This window comes from Phascolarctos cinereus, unplaced genomic scaffold (assembly GCF_003287225.1).
Source record: "Phascolarctos cinereus isolate Bilbo 61053 unplaced genomic scaffold, phaCin_HiC Scaffold_726;HRSCAF=1367, whole genome shotgun sequence".
NCBI classification, from domain to species: domain Eukaryota; kingdom Metazoa; phylum Chordata; class Mammalia; order Diprotodontia; family Phascolarctidae; genus Phascolarctos; species Phascolarctos cinereus.
The window spans coordinates 393400389-393422057 of record NW_027556098.1 but is presented as its reverse complement, the minus strand read 5'-3'; the positions used below and the strand labels follow the sequence as shown (position 1 = coordinate 393422057).

The 21669-nt window shown below is 43.9% G+C and overlaps 1 protein-coding gene across 6 annotated transcripts in view; it reads right to left on the bottom strand.

Annotated features, from left to right (window-relative positions):
- RERE (arginine-glutamic acid dipeptide repeats) overlaps positions 1–21669 on the bottom strand; it is a 564089-nt gene that overhangs the window by 12824 nt on the left and 529596 nt on the right. For all 6 annotated transcript variants that reach the window (XM_020974543.2, XM_078145698.1, XM_078145699.1 and 3 more), the window contains 4 exons: positions 4753–4915; positions 3685–3777; positions 2839–3038; positions 936–1097 (listed from right to left, as the gene is read on the bottom strand). In XM_020974543.2, the coding sequence (XP_020830202.1) occupies positions 936–1097; positions 2839–3038; positions 3685–3777; positions 4753–4915 (618 nt within the window). The remainder of the gene's footprint in view (positions 1–935; positions 1098–2838; positions 3039–3684; positions 3778–4752; positions 4916–21669) is intronic.

The window sequence follows — 21669 nt, the reverse complement described above, 5'->3', positions numbered from 1 at the left end:
CAGGGAAGGGGCTGTAATGAGGCACAGCTTGGCTCGATGGGAGGAGAAGGCTCTCCCCAATGCAATGGGTTGGCCATGGCCCCTTCCTTGGAAGTCTTCCAACCAAAGATTGAATATACCCACTTTGGGCATATATCTTGTTGAGGGGAATATTGTTCAAGCCCACAGACTCCATAGGCCCCTTCCTGTTCTGAGACCCTGTGACCCTTGTGGCAGAATTTCAGGTACGAGGACACCCTGAGATGGTCTACGCTGAGGTGGCAGAGGGAATGCTGAGTTTGGGGAACAGCTAGGAGCCCAGTTTAGTTGGAAATGAATGAAGGGGAATAATATGAAGGCGTCATCATCATCATCATCATCATCATCATCATCACAATAATATTAACATGAATGAGGAAAGCAGTAGGGCAGAGTGGCAACAGCACTGTGCTGAGTCAAAGACTGAGGTTCAAATCCCAGCTTTATCACTTGATAACTATGTCATCTTGGGCAAGTTAAATCTCTGGGCCCCAAATTTCTCATTTCCAAAATGAGGGTACTGTACTAGATGGCCTCCAATTCTCTTCTGGTTTTCAATCTTTGATCCTATGCTCCCCCAAAAGGATCCTTGACAGGGGCTCTTAAAGGCAAGGTTGGGGGGGGGTGTCTACTTAATCCCAGAGGCAATAGGAAACCACTGAAGATTTTTGAGAAGAGTAAGACTGGCATATTATTTGACAAAGTTAGGTTGGAGCATTATTTTGGTTATTTTGCTAAAAACATGAAAGAGAATGAACCAATGAGGCCTAGACTTACACCTACAACAGAAATTACTGAGAGGGATGGGGCACAAGCATCTGACCACAGACATCTTCCATCTACCCAACGACCAGTAGGGAAGCAAAACAGGGGGCATGCAGATCGCTGGTGGGGATTGCGCCTCCATTGGCACTCACCTTTGTGGATTTCTTCACAGAGTCTGCTTTACTGTCATTGCTCGAGGTGCTGGCTGCACTAGGAGAGTTACGGCCACTAGACCGGATGTCTTCATTGATGGGCGAGGCTCTACCATCAGGGCTAGCAGGTTGCTTTTTACGGCCACTACGTAGTGTAGACATCTAGCATTCCCCAAAACAAACCCAAAGACAGTATTAAGGTTAGAATGACCTTCCAGTCCCTACTAGACTCTACTCTATTTGACTGAAGTGACCATGAAACTCTCAGAAAGCAGTCAATACAGAGAGTGTTTGTTAACCGAGCAAATTACTATCTCTTTCTTACTAATTAATCCCTATCACCTTGGGGGAAAGGGGAAAGTGGTTATACCATACGTAGACATTTTACAGGTAGGGAAATGTGCAGTGGGAGGCAAGTACCCTAAGAGGTATTTCATATAGAAATAAGAAATACAGCACTGCCCCCTCTTTCCCTCTGTCTCCTCAGCACAAAATAACATTCTCTCAAGCTCATCTAAATCAAGGTTAAAAAATGGAAAACTAGGAGCAATGAGTCTTCCTTACTCTGTTCTAGAAGGCCCAAGAGGGTTTACACTGAAATCATGGTAATCCTGAGCTCTGATGAAAAGCATCATTTTTTTTACTCAACGGTGTCTGTTAAAAAGGAGAATATCAGGAAGATGGTAAGCTTGCCTCCAGCTTGCATGCCATGAGGACAACCAGCCACACCACAACTGCATCTTTGTTTTCAATTACTATGGAGCTTTAATGAAGTGCCCTGTGCTTCTTTTGTGGCTGCATGGATGTTTAGCCATCAGGGAAGCCATGAGCTCCATTCAAGCTAGAAGGGAAGCCTGACAGGACGACACCAAGACAAGGTAGGAGGGAAGGGCTGTGCTCAGTGCCAGGCTGGGTGAAAGCATACCACCCTGAAGGCAGAGGCTTGGAAGAAGATCAAGTCATAATGACAGGACCAGAAAAGAGGACCTACTAGCTCTCCTGGTGAATGTCCTGGCCACAATCTGAACCCAGAAGATAAGAAAGGGAGGCAGATATGAGGACAGGAAAAAAACAAAACCCTGTAAAAGTCTTCAAAAAATGTATGGAGAAACAAATCCTCAGTGTGAAAAAAAAAAAAAAGGATGGGAGTGGGAAAGAGAGAAGGGAACTTGTCAACCTACCCAGGGAAGAGGCAGGTTCTTGCAAGGAAGGCCAGAGAGGCAATGACCTGAGAAAGCAGCCCTGAACTGGAAGCCAAGACCAGGGCTTTTCTCTCAGCTATTCCTATCACTGAGCGAATCATTTTACCTTTAAAGGTCTTCTTAAATTTTTTTCCCATGTACAAAACGGAGTCTTTTCCAAGCCTGGCTTCAAAGAAAGGCTGTGAGAATGCCCCTCCTTCCTTTCTACAGATTTGAAGGGCCATTGGTGCGGAACACATGGGGGGTATTGGCTAGTTTTGCTGAACCGTTTCCCCCTCTTTATCTTTTATCATTCTGTTATAAAACATGATTCTCTGGGAAGGACACATTTGCAAATGAAGGGACTATGAGAGCAAGAAAAACAAAATTTTAATCACCTAGATAGGAGTGTACTTTTATATGGATTCTAGTATTATTCCTTAGTGTCTTGTAGGACTTTGAGCATCCTGATGGCACTGAAGAAGGTTAAGAAAAGTGCTCTGTAAGCCTTCAAGCACTACAGAAACATGCACTAGGATGAGAATTATGAATAATGAAATGGCACGTTCATATTGCCTAAGTGGATGATCACCACCACAGGGAACGGATCAGAGATTGACAGAGGTCTAAGTGGACAAACGTTTCTGGAAGATTTTCTGCAGAGGCAGAGCCCTGGAGATGATGGGGCAGGGAAACGAGGATGTGAGGCCTTCAGGGCGTACCGAGCCGCGACTGCGCCGGGTCCTCATGCTATGCTTTCCACTAAGCCCATCCTCTTCCTCTTTGACAGGCTTGAACATGAAGGGCGGGGGGTCCACTGGCTTCTCAATCGGGGGGAGTTCGCCGTACTTCTTGAAGTGGATCCGACAGTCAGTGCACAAGAGGATGTTTTCTCGGCCGCCGTGGTGCCAGTCTTTGGAAGCTTCACAAAGGGTTGGGGGAAGGAGTAAAACACAAGTCAGTACGTCCCTGAACAATGAGGCTTACCAGAAGGAATGGCCACCTGGAAGCAGTCTGCTCTGACAGGGAGACAACCGGAACCCCAAATGCCACACCTGCTCAGGCTGCAATCTCAATGTGCCATGATAGAACCTTCCAGGACCAAGGACTGGCCTATTTCTGGGCTCACTTACAAGTGGCTCCCACAGCCATGTCTCTGTGAGGTGTCTGATATGCCGTTCAAACACATACTGCACATGCCACCTTTCCCGCCCATCTCCTCCACACCTTCCCCCCTTCCCCCAACAAAGCCCTTGAGCATCATGTCTGTGGGTTATGGGCAGGTTCTCTGCACTTGGCATTCAGAGCTCTATACTGATCTGCTAACCAGAAAGTGATTATCATGAGGGACTTAATATGGCCAGGGAGAGTTTACTGTATCCATTCCTCAACTTTTTCACTTATGTTGGAATTCAAAGTCAGAATAAAATTGTTATAATGTCACTTATTTCAATTCATCAAATGTTTAAACCTTAACAGCACTGAGACCAGCCTAGGCTAGTAAATCTGCCCAAATAAAGCCAGCGCCAGAACAAAACAGGGTGCAACATCCGTCACGCAGCACGTACTGGTGGTGAAGCAATGACGACAGGCGTAACCCTTCAGCTCCTGCTCGCTGTCCTCACTGTCAAAATCATCCTCACTGGCGGAGCTCAAGTCCACTGAAGAAGGAAAGCAGAGCACAGTTGGGGGGAGGGGGACAAAAAGAAAAGTTCAGATTAGAATTTCCCCACTGGCTAAAATGGAGCAGTTTCTTCGAAGAGCTGGATTCTCAGCTGTGCCCGGTGAGGCTGAGCAGGGAGAAAGCTCCTCTGCCTTTGCTGTCCTCCTATGGTGGGGCAGAACTAGGAGTTGCTTCTCAGCCGGTTGTCTTTGGAGAACCACAGTGCCTTAGTTTCTGAATGTGTAGGGGCCCAAGGCTCCCAGATGCACATGGCAACAGTGGGAGGGCTTGCCTAAAGGCTAAGGCAAGAGTTCAATCTGCAAAGTGGCTTCTTGCCTCTCTGGTGTCCCCTACAGCATCACCTGGATAGGAATGTCTGTTCTTGTTCTGATAAAGAATGTGAAGTGGGCCAGGCAGCAGCAGGCTATGTGTGTGAGAGATTTAAATAGGTACGTTGCTCATGTGGGTAAAATGTCATGGCCTGGAACACAAATGTCAAATGTGGGGCTTGTATCAGGCTATTAAAATGCCTCCTGGACTGTGGTCAACAAGATGACTTTGGTCAGCCACTTCTTTGTGTAGTCAGAACAAGTCAGTCAAATCATCTTATGCTAATATTCTCAAAAGAAAAGCTTTCTGTCAAGTGGCGAGAACTGTAAGCCTGACTACAGCGGACCCTGCGAGCGCCCTTGGCCAGCCCTCTGCTCATGGACTCAGAGAACGTCGGGGCTGGAAAGGCTCATGCGTGCCCTGGGACACCTTCTAATCCTAATACTTCCCAGTTTCCTGAGGACAGAGGAATAGTGATCTAATTCAGAAACACGTAAACACACATACACTCCCCAGCCATAGAGACAGCTGAGAAGGGCCCTTAACTTCTATGTCCAACTCTATACAAGTGTGTGTCCTGTCCCCACACCCCCACTCTCCCAATCCCGCCAAATATTAGCCAAGGACTCTAGCCTTTACTTACAGAATTCACTGGAGGGAGGTCTGGAAGGAGTGTTGACTGGAGTAGAAGCTGTTCGAGTTTTAATCCTCCGAAATACAGCCTGCCTGCGGTGCCTCCGGTGGGCCCGGGAACTAGCAGCTTCTGGGGTTTTCTTCCAATAGTAATAAAAGGTGATTAACTCTCCCTGCAGAAGAGAAGAGTTGAGTGTCAGTTGGGACTATGGTGGAGGAACACCTCTTTGAACAGTTTCCTCTTTCTACTGGAAAGTGGAAAATATGGTTTAATAACGGGTCCATAATGCCATGGCAACTGCTCTCCTTACGGCAGGGAGGAGCCCTAGTAGAGAGGGCACATGTACTACCCCCAGTCTGTTTGATATAACTTCTTCCTGGTCTCTGACAAAGTCTCATACACAGCAAGTACACAAACCATGTTCGATACGCACACAAAGGGGGTCAGATTATGGTTTGTTACTAGTATTTTGAGGAAAAGCCACTCCTGCTCACATTGTCAGCTAACAAACCAACCCTGAGTTCTGGCTACTAGCTTGTCCCCTGAGGCCACTGGTCCAAGGCAGTTGTGTGGATCAAAGGACGTTCAGGGACTTCCCTAAACACTTACAAAGTATGTACGAAGTTGGGAGTGAGAGAGGACAAGAGCTGACACTTGAACTTTACTCTCACACGAACTGGTTAAAGGAAGGAAGAATATTTACACATATGCACAGTTGGGAGCTGAAATCAGTCAATCAATAAACATTTATTAAGGAGTTCACAATCTAATGTGGAAGACAACAAGCAAACAAATGTGTACAAATAAGCCACATACTGGACAATCAGGAAATAATTAAGAGAGGGAAGACACAAGGCTTCCTGAAGATGAGATCTGAGTTAGGAAGTCAGGAGGCAGAGCTGAGGAAGAAGTGCATTCCAGGCATGGGGGAAAATCAAAGAAAATGCCCAGGGCTGAGTGTCCCCTCTGTGGAACAGCCAGGAGGCCAGTGTCACTGGATTGAAGACTACGTGGCACGGAATAAGAAGACTAGAAAGACAGGAGAGCACCAGGTTATAAAGGGCTTTGAGTGTCAAACAGGACTTTGGGTTTGATTCTGGAGGCGACAGGGAGCCATTGGAGTTTACTGAATAGGGGAGTGACATGGTCAGAGTTGTGCATTAGGAAAGTCTCTCTGGTGACTAAATGGAGAATGGACTGGATTGGAGAGAGACTGAATCAGGCAGAGCCTCCAGCAGTCTACTGCAATAGTCCAGGTGTGAGGTAAGGAAGGTCTGCATCAGAGTAATGGCAGTGTTAGAGAAGAGAAGTGGGTACATTTGAGAGATGTTGCAAAGATGAAATTGATGGGCATTGGCCATAGATTATAGGAGTGAGAAATAATGAGAAGTCGAGGAGGAGACCTAGGCTAGGAACCTGAGGAACTGGGAGGATGATGTTTTCCCACTGTAGTAATTGGGGAGGTAGAAGGGGGGTGGGTTTAAGGGGAAAGGTTATGAGTTCAGTTTTGGACATGCTGAATTTAAGATGTCTACTAGACATCCCATCTGAGAAGTGTGAAAAGCAACTGGAGATGCAAGAGTAGAGGTTAGGGCAGGATAGATACATCTGAGAATCATCTGCATGGAGATGACAAATTTTTACCTCCATGAGCTGATGAGATCACCAAGTAACATATAGAAGGAGGGCCCAGGATAGAATCCTGTGGGACACTTATGGTTAGAGGGCATGATCTCAACTTCTTTGCAATTTAGAATCTTAGAGAAGTGCCTGGAGTAACTTGGGGCCTGGTTAAGTAATTTATGGCCAAGCTCTCACAATCAGTATATGTCAGAAGTCTGACATCTTCCTAGCTCCAAACAGTGCTCTCTAAGAGACAGACAGCTATCTTGAAATATATATGATACAAAGGTGCATAAATATACATATCAAGAAAGATATGGGGGGCAGCTAGGTGGCACAGGGGATAGAGCACCGGTCCTGAAGTCAGGAGGACCTGAGTTCAAATCCGGCCTCAGATCAAACACTTGACACTTACTAGCTGCGTGACCCTGGGCAAGTCACTTAACCCCCACTGCCTAAAAAACAAAAAAAAAATTTTTAAAAAGAAAGCTATAGACCTTTATGTACACACAGAGTTAAAGTATGTAACTTTTCCTCTGATTTTTAAAAATGTGGCTATAAACATGGTCAGAAAGCATTCCAGGCGAGGGGAATGTCAAGGGCAAAGGTGCAGAGAAGAATAAGCAGAATATGTGGAGAGATATGCCATGGCTTGGATGAGAGAGTAAAGTATCTCTAAGAAAGATTTGCTTACTAATCACAATCCTAAATTAAGTGAAATTAATTTTACGAAGCTTCACATCAAGAATACTGATAAAGATTTTAGCTTCAAGTTAAAGAAATATTACCCCCAACATAAGAGCTTTTTTGTAAATTTTAAAATTTCAATGTGAATGTGGAGTCAGGTGGACTCAAAAACCAGCTCACATTATGGTTTAAAATATAAAAACATTTACATCTAGACAGCCTGAGTTCCAAGTCAAGTTGATGTGATGATGAAAATGTCTTGCAATTTCAAGATCTTGAGAAGATACTGCTAAAAATGGTATAATGCTCCATCTAGTCTTTCACTGCACAGACTTTCAGCATTGCCCAGTATAGACTTGTTACCTCCCTCCCTTCTGCATGTTTTGAATCTATAGCTTAACAAATCAGCAAAAACACCAGGAAAAAACATTACAATCTGAGAATCCATTCCTGTACGGCCAGAAAGAAAATCTTCCAAGAAAGGTAATGTCATAGCAAGAAAACAGCACGCTACCTTCCCCCCATTCCCCAGTGGGTAAAGTTGTGAATTGGTCTGGTGGATCTGAAAAGCAATTTGGAACTATGCCCAGGAAGTTAATAAACTGCACATCTTTTTACCCAGTGATACTGCTATGAGGCCTATACCCTAGGGAGCTCAAAGAAGAAAATGTCCTAAATGTACCATCACAGTTTTTGGCGGGGGGGGGGGAGACACCAATTGAGGAACAGCTGAGCAAATTATGGTATATGAATAAAACAGAATGTTATTGGGCTGACAGAAAGGAGAAAACAGTTCCTCCTATTGGTTCTAATTCTTCTTTTCAACATTTACAAAATATGTTTAATATGAATGGAGCCTGTATCAAATTGCATGCCGTCTTGAGGAGGAGGGGGGAAAAGTTTAAAACTCAAAAGCTTACGGAAGCGAATGTTAAACACTAAAAATAAATGAAAAAAATTTAAAAAAAGAAGAGAAAAGAGAAAGCAGAAAGCTGAGAAATCCGATAAGATTTATACAAGCTGATGCAGAGTGAAGTGATCAGGAGAACAACTTGTACTATTACAACAACGCTGTAAAAACAAACAATTTAAAAATGCTTAAAAGCTCTGGTCAAGGCGCTAACCCCTGAGGAACTTACGGTGAAGGACGCTGCCTATCTTTTGACAGAGAGGCGATGGGCCGATATGAAGAAGGGGACACATTTTCGGACGTGGCCAACGTGTGAATGTTTTGCTTGACTATGAACACTTGATACAAGGGCTTTGTTTTTCTTTTTCCATGAAGGAAATATATGTTTGATAAAACTTTTTCGTTAAGAAAAAAAGTAGCCCTAAAATACTGCACACTTCCCCAAAAGAATGACCTACCAGGATTCCTTTGGCTCCAGTGAATGGCACTTACGGCCCTAAAGGACCGAAAGCAGACACAGTCAAACAGGAAGAGGAAGTTAGAGCCTGTAAGATTACTCTACTTTTTAGTCTTGCTCTTTTAGCTCTCCACCTCTTGGGTTTATCTCTTCAGTGCTGTCATCTAACCCATCTCTGCCTCACTCTCACTTATTTATCATCCTCCCCAATGCCTTCTACTTCCATTAAATTAACAGAGTTTTCTAAGTGATTTACATGTTATCTTATTCAAACCTCACAATAACCCTGTGAGAGAGAGGCTATTATCATTCCCATTTTGCAGACGAGGAAACTGAGGCAGAGATTTGCCCAGGAGTCCACAACTAGTAAGTGTCTGAGACACGATTTGAACTCGGGTTTTCCTGACTCCAGGCCAACATTCTGTGCACTGTGGTGCCACCTGGCGCCTCTTTCCACTCTACTCACTTTAGAGTGCTCTGGTCACTGCGCATCTTTTCCCTTTTTCACTCAATCTTCATAATTACTCGTATGTGTGTATGTGTACGCGTGCTTGCGCACACATACAAAGTCCTATTCTGATGCCTAATCATGGCATGGAGGTGCACTTGGGCTCTCAAAGGCTCTGCCAGTAGAATGTAAACTCTGAAAGGTCATAGCAAACACGCAAGATATCAAGCACAAATCAGGAGACAGACATTCTGCTTGTCATCCATGGACGGGCCTAGCTAATTCTGGAGAGGTTCATCACCAGAGAAGCTGCAAGGTGATGAATTCTTTGACCACAGCAATTTCAAAGATGATCTACTAATGGGGCATAGGGGAGTTGAGATCCGCGGTAGAAGGAAGAGAGTAAGTGCCTCAATGAAACCACAGGTGGAAGAAAGTATTAAGAATACACACACAAAGTATTAGGAACAAGTGCACATGTGTGCATGCGTGCGTGCGTGTGTGCTGAAGTACACACAGGCCCACATAGCGACTCTTTTTCCATTCCAAGTGTTAGGAAACACTTGTGGCTGTCGTCACTGCCATCACTCTATTCCTTCCATTAAAATGCTTCAGTTGCTTCAGGACACAAACCAGCCTCCTCAGCAATACTCGTTCAGGCCTTCCAACAAATGCCGCTGGCTCCTGATGAGGGATACCTGTCCTCAGAGGGACTGAGCGCCCTGAACACCGTTGGTACAAACAGGAAACATCGAGTCCATGATTTTCAGATCTTTAAGTCAGATGAGGGGCCAGACAGAGAGAACAGTAACAGCAGCAGCAGCAGCAGCAGCAGCAACAGTAACAGTAACAATTCCAGGCAGCATGAGCCACACATGTGAGGAGCAGTAAGTCCAGGCTGAAGTCCTGGCTGTGCTCCTTACCTGGAGGCAGAGAGCCTGGGTTCAGATCTCAGTCTCTGTGGGAAAGAAATGTGGCCTCTCTGGGCTTCACCTTCTTCTTGTACATGAGAGAGCTGAACAAGAAGGGATCTGAGAAGACTCTTCTAAGGACTATCCCAGGCCTCAATTCTCTGCTCTACCATTATCCTATGACTGCTCTGGGAGATCTGAGACATTACTTTACCTCTCTGGGTTCAGTTTAGTTTTTTCATCCTCAAAATGATGGGGGAGAGGATCAGGTGGGAATACCACCTCATTCTATTCTTCCCCTCCTCATTCTCCATCCTTTTAGTCACATGACTTTATCCCCCCCTCAATTTTTTAACATTTTTATTTAAAATTCTGGGTTCCAAATTCTATCCTGCCCTCCCTCCCTGAGATGGTAATCAATCAGATATAAGTTATACAAGTGCAACCGTGTAAAACATTTCCATATTAGTCATTTTGTACAAGAAGACTCAAATAAAAGAAAGAAAAAAGAAAAAGAAATTCAATCAACATCAGTTCTTTCTCTGGAGGCGGATGATATGCTTCATCATGAGTCCTTTGGGATTGTCTTGGACCACTGTACTGCTGAGAATAGTTAAGTTAGTCATAGTTGATCATCGCACAATGTTGCTGTTACTGTGTACAACGTTCTCCTGCTTCTGTTCACTTCACTATGCATCAGTTCATGTACGTTTTTCCAGGTTTTCCTGAAATCATCCTGCTTGTCATTTCTTACAGCACAATAATACTCCATTACAATCATATACTAATTGAATCATCTATTCTGTGGCCCACAGTGAAGACCTGCAACATACATGTCAGAGAGATGAGAACGGAGCTGCAAGGATAATCTTTGGTACCTGAAAGCAGACCTGTCTCCTCCTGGCTATCACATGTATGAGTATATGGACATCTACACGTACATGTATGCATGCATGCTTGTACTTCCCCTTGTACTTTCCCTTCAAAATGGGCCACAAGTGCTGCCGCAGTGGATGGATGGCCCATCATGGGACCTCATGATGCTATGGCTGCAGAACCTCTGGATCTCCTTCCTACTTCTTTCCTCCTTGTCTTGGAGACTGATTTATAGTAACACTTTTGTCAGAAAGAGGGAACGAGTTAAGAGACTGCAAATTGTAGACATGTGATAAAAAGAAGTCAGAGTCACCTCTACTTGTCTTCTGTCAGAAATCATGTCTGTAAAGTTACTTCAGAGCACAGTCACCCTCTCAAACCACTCAATGCTTCCAAAGGACATTGTGTCCCTCACTAAAGCTGAAAAAGTAAACAGGCTAAAAAAAGCCACATGGTACTACAGCAACTACTCACTCATCTGTGCCAGTAAAGCAAAACTCAGGCTCCTAATCCTACATACTGAAGTTCTGTTCAATGAGGTGGAATCAATGGACCAGGCCTCCCTTGTCTTCCCCTAACTGGAAATGTGGTCATTGGAGAAGACTGGAATTAGAGTACAGGGCTAAGACGGAAGAGATGAAAATCAGGCTACAGTGAAGGGAGGAGAGAAATGAGAAAGAATAAGAGGAGGGGGGGGAAGGGGGAGAGGGAGAGATGGAGAGAGAGACGGAGAGAGACAGACAGAGAGAGAAAAATGGGCAGGGCAGAGAATAGTCATTTATATAGCACCTACTAGGTGCCAGGCACTGTACTAAGTCCTTTTAACAAATATTATCTCATTTTTAATGAAAAGGAAGGGGTGTTGCCCCTGTTTCTGAAGAAACCCTGAATTCTAAACCCCAACTGTGCTCTCTGTCGATTAACATTGCCCCCCTGCTCCTGTCCCCAACGGAATGAAATGAGCTTAACAGCAGACAAAGGTCAACGTCATCAGTATCACCGGGGCAGTTTTAAAGGCAGCCAACAAAGCAGTGTTAGCAGATTTCACAATCTGAATACCACTGATCTTAAACTGATAAACACAGACTCTGAAGGGACCCTTCTACGTCAAGTTTAGGATGAAAGTTGATGAGAAAACGTAACAATATAAATAAAAATTCCAGGCCAGGTTTTATTAGCTGTCTGACTTGAAATGTTGTAATGTCTACCTAAGAGATTAAACATCAGAATGGAGTGAATCTGAGGGATTAGAAACAGCATATTGGTGACTACATGGGTGGCAGGGTCTTGAACACAAACAAAAGAACATGTCGGGCAAGTTTTAGTTCTACAAATAGGGAGTGAAAGAGCTCCTGGCCTCTCTGGGAGTAAAGTCAATTCAACTTTCATCAAACACGCATAGTGTATGCTGCAGAGACCCATTGCACATAAATTCAGGGCACAAAAGCTGCTGCAGAAATCAATAACCTACTGAAACATTAACACAGGCAATCATTGATCAAAAGTTCCCTTTACAAAGGCAGCCTTGCAAATTAGCTTCTGCTTTTGCTCGCAAGCAAACATAGAGGCATAAATGCTGTCGACCTGAATGGCCTGTAATGATCATTTTGTTCCTGGTGATCTCACCTCATCTCACAACAAGGTCTTCTAGTCAACACATCTTACGTCTCTGGGCTATGACTGCTTAATAGCATGAAGAACCAAAGTGGTTTAGTGCCCAGTGAGGGAGAAAGGGGTGGGGGAAGGGGGAGAGAAGGTCATTTTGAAACCTCAGTGTTCTGGGCAGCAGTTGTTGCCAAGAGAAGTGCTCCTTACCAATTAGTCTATCTTTAGCAAATGTTAAAACACTCACTCTCTCTCACTCCCCCCCCCCCGCCTGTGTCTGGGCTGGATTTTTCCATCAGTTCATCCACTAAAAGTCACCAATAATTAAGATAATCTGCTCATATACTGAGTTATCAGTTTTGTCAACTTTGGATCTCCCCTTCCCCCAACATATCCTACCCACCAAGCAACCACAACCTCAGAAATGAATACAATTGCACTCTCCTGATTTAAAAAAAAAGAGAGAGAGAAGCAGAAAGATAGGTGGAGGTGGATAGGTAGGAAATAACAACAAAACCAAAAATATTACACACCAAAGAGAAGAATTAGGAAAGGGTGAATGTGTAAATGTTAGCTCAGCTATCCCCTGTAAGAGGAGAGACTGTGTAGTAAGTCAGGTTAACAAAAGGCTTCAGACATTGGAAGAACCCTCAATTTTCAGTTACCTTCTGCAACGAAGCATCACTGCTAACAGGCCCAGGCCATATGTAATAATTGGCTGGGGGTGGGGCGTGAGTGGGAAGAAGGGAAATGTTTCCTTGGCCCAAGGCGCCAGCTCTCCTCTGGCCCCATTTGCATTTCTCTGCCCTCCTGTGTTATGCAGCAACTCAATCAAGATTGCTAACACACCATAAAATGCTGGGGCCATGGCAAGCTGTATTAACCACTCAATTCCCTCTGCAACACACACACCACACGTGCACACGCGCGCACACACACACACACCACACGCACACACACACACACACACACACACACATCCCCCTCCACTGCCAGTGTGGCCCTGTCTGGCTGTTTTGCAAATGCTCCACAAAAAGTACGTGCTGTGCTACTGTGTGTAGCCCCGGGTGCCCACGTGTGTCTGGATCTAAGAGCATCTAACAGCCCTGCCACAGAAGACTAGCTTATCAATTTCCCTGAGAATATTTGCTATGGTAAAACAGTTGGGGGAAACATCAACATTGTTCTTTAATTTCTCCTGGGCAGTGCTCCTCCAGGGGGAGGAAATGCAGTAACTTGTTCTACCAATGGGGAAAAAATTTAAGTAAACCAAGCCCCATCTCTTCCTTGGATTGACAGGGGAGTAAGAGTGTAACAGAGATTCCTTGAGAGGAATAAAGGCGGCCCTATAAAGAATTCCAGGAATAAAGAGATCCTGGGTCAATCCTAGAACTCCTTCTATAGCAGGAAGTTTCCAAAATTTACTTTATAGACAGTAGCAAACACTTTCTCTTGCTCTGGCTTCTTTACTGTATGACCAATTTAAAAATGAATGAAAGCTAGCACAAGCTTGGGAAGGGAAGGAACCGGAATCAACTGCTTTCGTGCTGGCTCATCCAGAGGTCATGCATTACAACTTCCAAATTAGCTCTCATTTATAACATTCTATTTTCATTATTATCCAAACAAGCCATGGCACCCTAGAGAAAAGGGGGGTTGGTGGAACAATGTTCCAGAATTCCCAGTGACCTAACTCCTAACACACATTGAAAGGAGCCTCTGCAAAGGAGGGCAGCTGCTATTCATGAATCAAGGGCCCTAATCCCATGAGAATCCACTCCCAGCCCACCAGGAAGAGTCGAGAGTAACATCCTAAATTCTAGTGAGTTAACAAGCACTTTTATCTGAGGAACTAGGTACCTAAAGGAATTGTTACTTAAATTTTCGTTCTCACAAAATCCCTTCAGATTAAACAGAAAGCAGAAATCAGGATATCCTACAGGTTAGAAAAAACAAGGAATCGACAGAGCCAGCTCACCCAACAACATACAGCAAATCTACCTACAGGCTAAAATCCTGCTTTTTGTAACTGACTACATTCTAGAGACCTTGGAACTGTAAAGTTCCTTCTTAAAAGCATTTTTCAAATTTTCATTACGTACTGACAACAGACAGGTCTAAATGAGAGGACACAAATGCCTTGGGCACGGTATTTAATAGCACCCAGATAAATTCTACACTACCATCAGGAAAATGTCAATGGGCTGAATCTGACAACTTTCCTTGACCTGAATTAGACAGGGAAACAAGGAACCAGGCAGCCCGAATGCGCATACTCCTCCGGAAGAACAGGGAGCAGGGTAGCCTGAACCACCAGAACCTGGTATCGATACAGCATTTTCCTTTTCAGACTTTATTAGAGGTTTTTAACCTTAGCAATTTTGTTCTTGTGATCCCAAACTTATACATTATAGTCAATTTTGATAAATCGGCTTTTGCACATTCTAATTAAGCAACAGCATAGGACAGACTGTGCAGCAGTACTGATTAATGAACAACATGACTTACACACTGATGTTCCCAAGTCACTGGTGTTGGAAATCAATGCATTTGGGAGAAATTTTGCTTTTTACTTTACAAAACAAAAAAAGGATTACTTATTCCTGTGCTACAAAAGCATTTTCCCAAGAATTTGAGGGCACATACTAATTTAATAGCCAGTCAACAAGCATTTATTAAGTGCTTACTTACTATGTGCAAAGATCTGATTTTCAAAGAAAGCAAAAATGTGGTCCTTGCCCTCAAGAAGTGCAAATTCCAATGCGGAAGACAACATGCAAACAGCTGTGCATACAAGAGACATACAGCCCACATTGAGAGTGGATTGGCTGTTGTCCTTGGTGCTGGAAGAGGACCAAAATGACATCACGACATTGGGGTCAAAGTGCAGTGCATCTGACTGTGACTCATCAGACCTGTACAAGGTTGGAAGGCTCTACCACAGGTTGGGCACAAACAGTCTGTATGAACAATATGAATAGTAGAGTGAGAGGGAGATTGGGAGGGGAGAAACATCAGGAAAGGCCTCCTACAGAAGAAAGGCAGGATTTGGGTTGTCTTAAGGAAGCCAAGAAAGCTAGGAGGCAGATGTGAGGTGGAAGAGCATTCACAACATGGGAGACAGCCCATGAAAATCTCCAGAGTCAGGAGATGGAGAGTCTTTGTGTGAAGAATGGTAGTGCCAGTGTTGCTGGATGAGGTTAGTATGGAGGGGAGTAAAATGTGAGAAGCCTGGAAAGACGGGGGGGACAGGGGAGGAATGGAGACGAAATGAGCATCTTTCTAGTGCCTACTATGTGCTAGGCATTGTATGTTTTTATAAACATCATCTCAGTTGATCCTCACAACCTTTCAGAGAAAGTGCTATGATTATCATCCCTATTTTACAGTTGAGGAAACTGAGGCAAACAGAGGGGATCACTTGCCCAAGGTCACGCAAGCGGTTAAGTTTCTTGGGCTGGATTTTAGCTCAGGTATTCCTGACTCTGCCCAGCCCTCTGCGCACTGTGGCACTGCCTAGCTGCCTCTAGGCAGGAAGTGGTCAGGTTGTGAAGACCTTTAAAAGCCCAAAGGAGGTAATAGAGAACCACAAGAGTTGACGTGTGGTGACATGCTCAGACCTATGTCTTTGGAAGATCATTTTGGAAGCTGAGTAGAGGATGGCAGGGAGGCCAGTTAGAAGGCTAGCTATTGCAAAACAGACTAGCTGTGACACGATGAGTGCTTCACCACAGAGGCACCTCTGAGTGCAGAGACGACAACACAAGAAATCTCTAGAAAGGGAAAACCAAGTTGTACCACAGAGAGATGTGGCAACTAGCGACGCCTTTGATAATAAGGGTGATGTTGGAAAGGGGTGGGACTTGTGGGAGACGATGAGTTTGAGATGTCTACAAGACCACCCAGTTTGAGGCAGCTGGTGATACAAAAACAGTTCTTCCAGAAGCTTACATTCTACCGAGGGCACAAAATGTACAAAGATGAGTAAAATTCATAAACTGTCACATTCAGAAAAATTACAAGCTAGCATTATCAGCCAATCCTGCAATTATTAGGAATTGCAATGTTGGTGCATTTTTGTAATTATTTTTACTTGTAAAAAAAAAAAGTCCCCCCACTGCACTCCCCAGCCTATCTGGTTCCTCATTTGATTGTCTTAGGAAAAGGGAGAAGTGAAACTTACCAGCCAGGGGAGAGTAGAATGTCTTTTAATCTTGCATTTTTCCAAGGCCAAACCAGCATGTTAGAAGTATGGCCTTGGTTGGTTCTGTATGTACTGCCCTTGTCCCACAACTCTTGCTCTGTGGCCCCTGTCCACAACTCTGGTTCCAGAGAACTCAAGAACTAGATCTGACCTAGCATCATAGCCCTTGAAATTTCCAACAGGACTCCTAGGGAAGAGATTTCCAAGCCTATATCTCTTGATTATATTCTTCAGGCCAGCTTAGAAAGGAAGACAGGAAGGGAAATGGAGACACACTAACCATTAGGAGGCAAAGGCAAGATAAAGCCAAAACACAAAGGGGAAAGTGCGTACAGATAATGTCTAAGGCACCTTTCCAATAGTATTGGTCACTCTGATCCTAGAGTATAGCTGATGTCCTCCTTTTTTCACCATATTCACAAAGTCTCATCAGATTTCTCATTAAAGAAGTGAATTATCTCTTCATTTCCTTCTGACAAAACCACCTAAATTCTAGTAGTAGCTGCAATTCACATTTGGATGACACCTTATAGTTTGCAAAGTATCCTTCTCTCAACTACTCCATGAGGTCATAGTATTACATATCAACCTCATTTTACAGATGAGGAAACTGAGGCTCTTAAGAGAGAGTGACTTGCCCATAAAAGTTATTAAGTATCTGAGGTGGGATCTGACCTCAGGTCTCCTGAGTTATAAGTACTCTATTCACAAAAATGTACTTGTATACAATCTTATACAAATTATTCTTCTTTTACTCTTCAGAGAGGAAAGAGATGGGACTTAAAAAGGATCGATCAAATCTGAGGGCAGACAATGAACGGGTCAGATGCTGGACAAGCCTGAATAACATTGTCAAATATCATTGCCAGCATGGAGAGGCAGCTGTCTTTTTCTAGACTAGGCAGACAGGAGGCTGATCTAGGCCAGCAGGGAACTATCTTCTAGTTGCATGGGGTCTACATGGAAGGATGACTCTGGTAATTAAAGCTCTTTTAGACTCCTCCTTTCAGTCCACTAAGTGAATCCTCTAATCCCAAAAGAAACCTAAGATACTGCTGGCTTGTTCTCACTGGGATGATACTCTATGTTTTGCAAAGCATTCTCCTCTCAACCCCACTGTGAAGTAGGTAGTTAGTGCAAGAACTACTAATCTTATTTCACAGATGGGGAAACTGAGGCCAAACATCTAATGACCTCAGAGTTAGCTTGGTAGTCCAGGACTGGACAGGGATAAGCCAAGAAGCATCGTCCACACTTGATTCTAGGCTGATGGCATGAGCCTGCCATAGATTACCTGAGCCTGGACTCCACCTTCACCTCCCTGCACAACAACAGCTGGGCTCGAAAAAAGTCCAAGTGGAGGAGGCTGCTATCAAGAAACTCAGTGCTCTTTTTTTTTCTTTGTCACTTTAAGTTCTACTTGAGGTAGGTAGTATAGGAAGTAACCTGGAAGATGAAAGCATCTGGATGCTTCTGAAATTACTTTTTTTCACCTGCACATGACATAACACAAATGTGTTCTTCATGGTTCACCAATATGTCGCACCTTGTGAAAGGCCACCCTCCAAAGTGCTAGGTCACAGGACCAACCTTCTTCAAGAGGATTGGCTAAGACTCCCACAGAGATGCCCTTCAACCTTCTGTGCTGGGCTTTCACAAAGCACTTCTTCATTTTATTAAGGAAAAAAAAACTCTAAAGCACAAATAAATCAGATGTGAGTCAGCCCATTTCTTCTGTGCAAGAGGCACAGGCAGTGAGAACCCTCAAACTCAAAAGAAGCTACTTTTGTTTGCTTCCTCCTAGTTCCCTTCACGCTTCCAGAGTGTTGTTCTCAAGCCTAAACCTGAGATGATAAAAAAAAATACACCCTTGTTTAAATTGCTTTACAAATATTTTCTCTTTTGATCTGTACAACAACTCTTGGAGGTAGGTGCTATTACTGTCCCAATTTGACAGATGAGGAGATGGAGGCAGACTTCAATTAAGTGTCTTGCCCAGGGTCACATAGCTAGTGAATACCTAAGGTCAAATTTGAACTCTGGTATTCCTGACTCAGGTCCAGTATTCTATCCAGTGGATCATCTAGCTGCGACAGATCTGTCCTCTGGATCGAATGAAATGTTTTCTAATTAAATTTACTTCACAGCCCTTAAAAGCTGGGCCCCTACCTGTTAAAAAAAATCAGCAAACTTTTTTTTTTTTTATGAGGATGACCTGAGATTGAGGGCTGCCCCACTCCAGGGACAGACGTACTTTACCCCTGGGTTGAAATTATATCAGAGGCACATTGAAGAAAATCCCTTGGGGGCGAGCACACATGTGTGAACAAGCAAGCACTCACAGACATACACACCAGTGAAAGGCCAAACATTTTACCACTTCTTGCTCCTAACTGTTTCAACCATCGCAAGATACGTCACAATCAGCATAAGCAAATCGATGTTGAGGTCCTTCCTACAATAACCACAATTCTCACTTAACTGATTGCTATACCTAAAAGTGGCCTGCTTAGGAAGGCATCTGCTAAGAAAAGAGAAGCTCTCCAGTTTACTTTTAGATCTGACAGAATTATGCCACGGAATCATGCATGTAGAATCACCCGGGCTTCCTTTGCCCCATCCACAGATCAGGGATGGTTATTGCCAGGGGAAGGCTATCTACCCCCTCCAGGCAAAGTAGAATCCTTCAAAGGAGGAGGTTGGGGCTCAGCAGAAAAATGACCCCATATCAGGGAGTCACTTTGATCACACTTAATAAATTAACAGATTTTTAAGAGTTGGGAGGGCCCTCAGATGTCATCTGGTCCAACCAACACCTGCACAGGACTCCCCTCTACAACATCCCTACGTAACAAGGGTACAGATGAAGCAATGGGAAGACAAGCTTAAAGTTTTGCTAGAACAGGGAAAAAAAGAAAGAGGCCTCTCCCTACCCCCACCCCCCAATCTGAACTTATTAAAAAGAAATTCTCCCAAACACTGCCAGAAGTCAGATGCAGGCCCACAACACCTGGGATACCTAAGGCAAGCCTTATACAGTGATAAAGGCATCCTTTATGAGCAACACTCAGAAAACAAAGAAGCCATAAAAAAAAAAGATCACTCAAACCTTGGGTTTTTTGTTTCTGACTTTTGCAGCAAAGCTCTATCAGCTCCTTGAGTGTTCCCACCCTCTCCCCCATAAGCTAAGTATTTCATTATTTCCTGAATTCATTTTATCAGAGTTCAGGAACAGGGCAAGTGGGATTTCACTGCTGTAAACTTCTATCACCACCACAGTACGTTTCTCACTGTAACTAACCTACAATTTCACCAGTAAAGGAGGAGGAGAAGAGAGGGGGGAAGAAAGAGCTATAAAGCTGTTAAAACCACCCTTCTCCATCTCGTAAACATTTTTCTACTTATCTGCCCTTCATTACATGCACAATCTTATTATCTCTGCTCAGCATCAAAGTGACATCCGTCAGGGTCACCCTATAAAATATACATTGGCAATGTTACATTTAATGACAGGAGCGGGAAGAATGATGAAGGATGGGAGAGCGCAGAATACTGCAGGACATTTGAAAGGGATCATCAGTTCTATCTGTGCATTTCCCGAGGTGATAATTGAATGACAGGGGCTAGAGGGAAATCCATCTTTGAGCTCAAAAAAGGATTGTTAGGAGAAAAAGAGTTTTGTATTGGAGTCATGTAATGGCTGCCAGGCTCCTCATAAGGCTGGCTCCAGATATTTACGGCTTTTATGTACACACTGAAAATTATCAGCCATCATCAGCTTTTGAGAGTCAAATGTAAGAATCAAGGACAGACTTACTCATGACCAAGAATGGACTGAAAAGATATTTAATGTTGTTGCTCACTTCCCCTTTAGCTAATATAGCACAAAATAAATGGTATAAGAATACAGGCATGGGAAATTGCCAACTCCAGGCAGTCAGTCTGTCTTTCTGGCTATGAAAGAGCTGGCATGATCATCTTCCTCTCCTATATCTTGACATTAAGACAATACAACCTAATTTCACAAAAGACGGAGAATATAGCATTTGGGTTAACTTCTCCTGCAAAGTGTGGGTGCATGTGTACACATGAATGACAGACTGATTTTCCTGGTCCTGTGATAAAGTGGGAAGCTAGGTATTATGACTTCAATTCCTGGAATGAACGATACAGCAGACAAGCAGGTTTTCTGCCAACAACAAAAAGGTAGCAATAACATATTTTGGGGAGGCGTGGAATGACCTAAGTCCAGGCACACACATCTCCCCAAAGGAGGCTTCTGGACTAATTTGAGAAAAATGCTGAGGGAGCTTAACAAAACAAATTGATTACCACCAGATAACAGGAACAACACTCATCTGGAGGGAAGACAGAGAGTACCAGAAAGGGGGAAGTGAAAGGACAAGGGGGGAGTCACTAGCTACTCCACAGCTTTTATACTCATCGGAGCAACATCAAAATCTCCACCACACCTGGTTGCAAAATCTTCCTGATGCTATGTAGAGGACATCCTGGTGCAGTTTCTGTATTCCAGTGTCAAAGTTACTGTTTTCAATTAAATCAAATTTTCTGTTAAGTTAAAGGACATAACAATCAGTCAAATGGAGGCACCAAATGTTGGCACCACTAACATGTATGAGGGATACCACGGAGGTGCCTTCTAACTAGCTCTGCTCCTTAGAAGATCTAAAAAAAAATTTGCTGGCACTTCACTGGGGACATAAAGATGCTTGCAAGAAGGAAGAAATGATCACAAGACAAAGAGGTAGCAGCTGCTCCATTATTTAGCACGAAAGGAACAACCCCCCTCTTCCCCCCCACCCCGGACTCCTGTGGAGATGAGCTGTGAACTCCAAACTTTTCCGATTTGTTCCCATGTGACCAAGTAAAGCTGGGCAAGTTGCATTAGATTTTACATTTCCCTCTAATGCATGTGTAATCAGTCTTGAGAGACCTTAAAAATCAAGGGGTTTAAATTCCAAGGGCCTTACGCATGTAAAAGGCCAAGCACAAGAAGGGCTGGCACAGGACTGCCAATCTCAATGAAATGACATTGGACTAACTTTACTAGATCATTTTTGGGCATGAAGAGGAGAAAGAAACCACCTGAAGCACTCTGGTTATGGTTTATAAGAATGAACTCTTTGCTAAAGAAAATGGACTTGAATGACTTGACTTTAGCCCTTCTTATGGCTTAGGTATAGG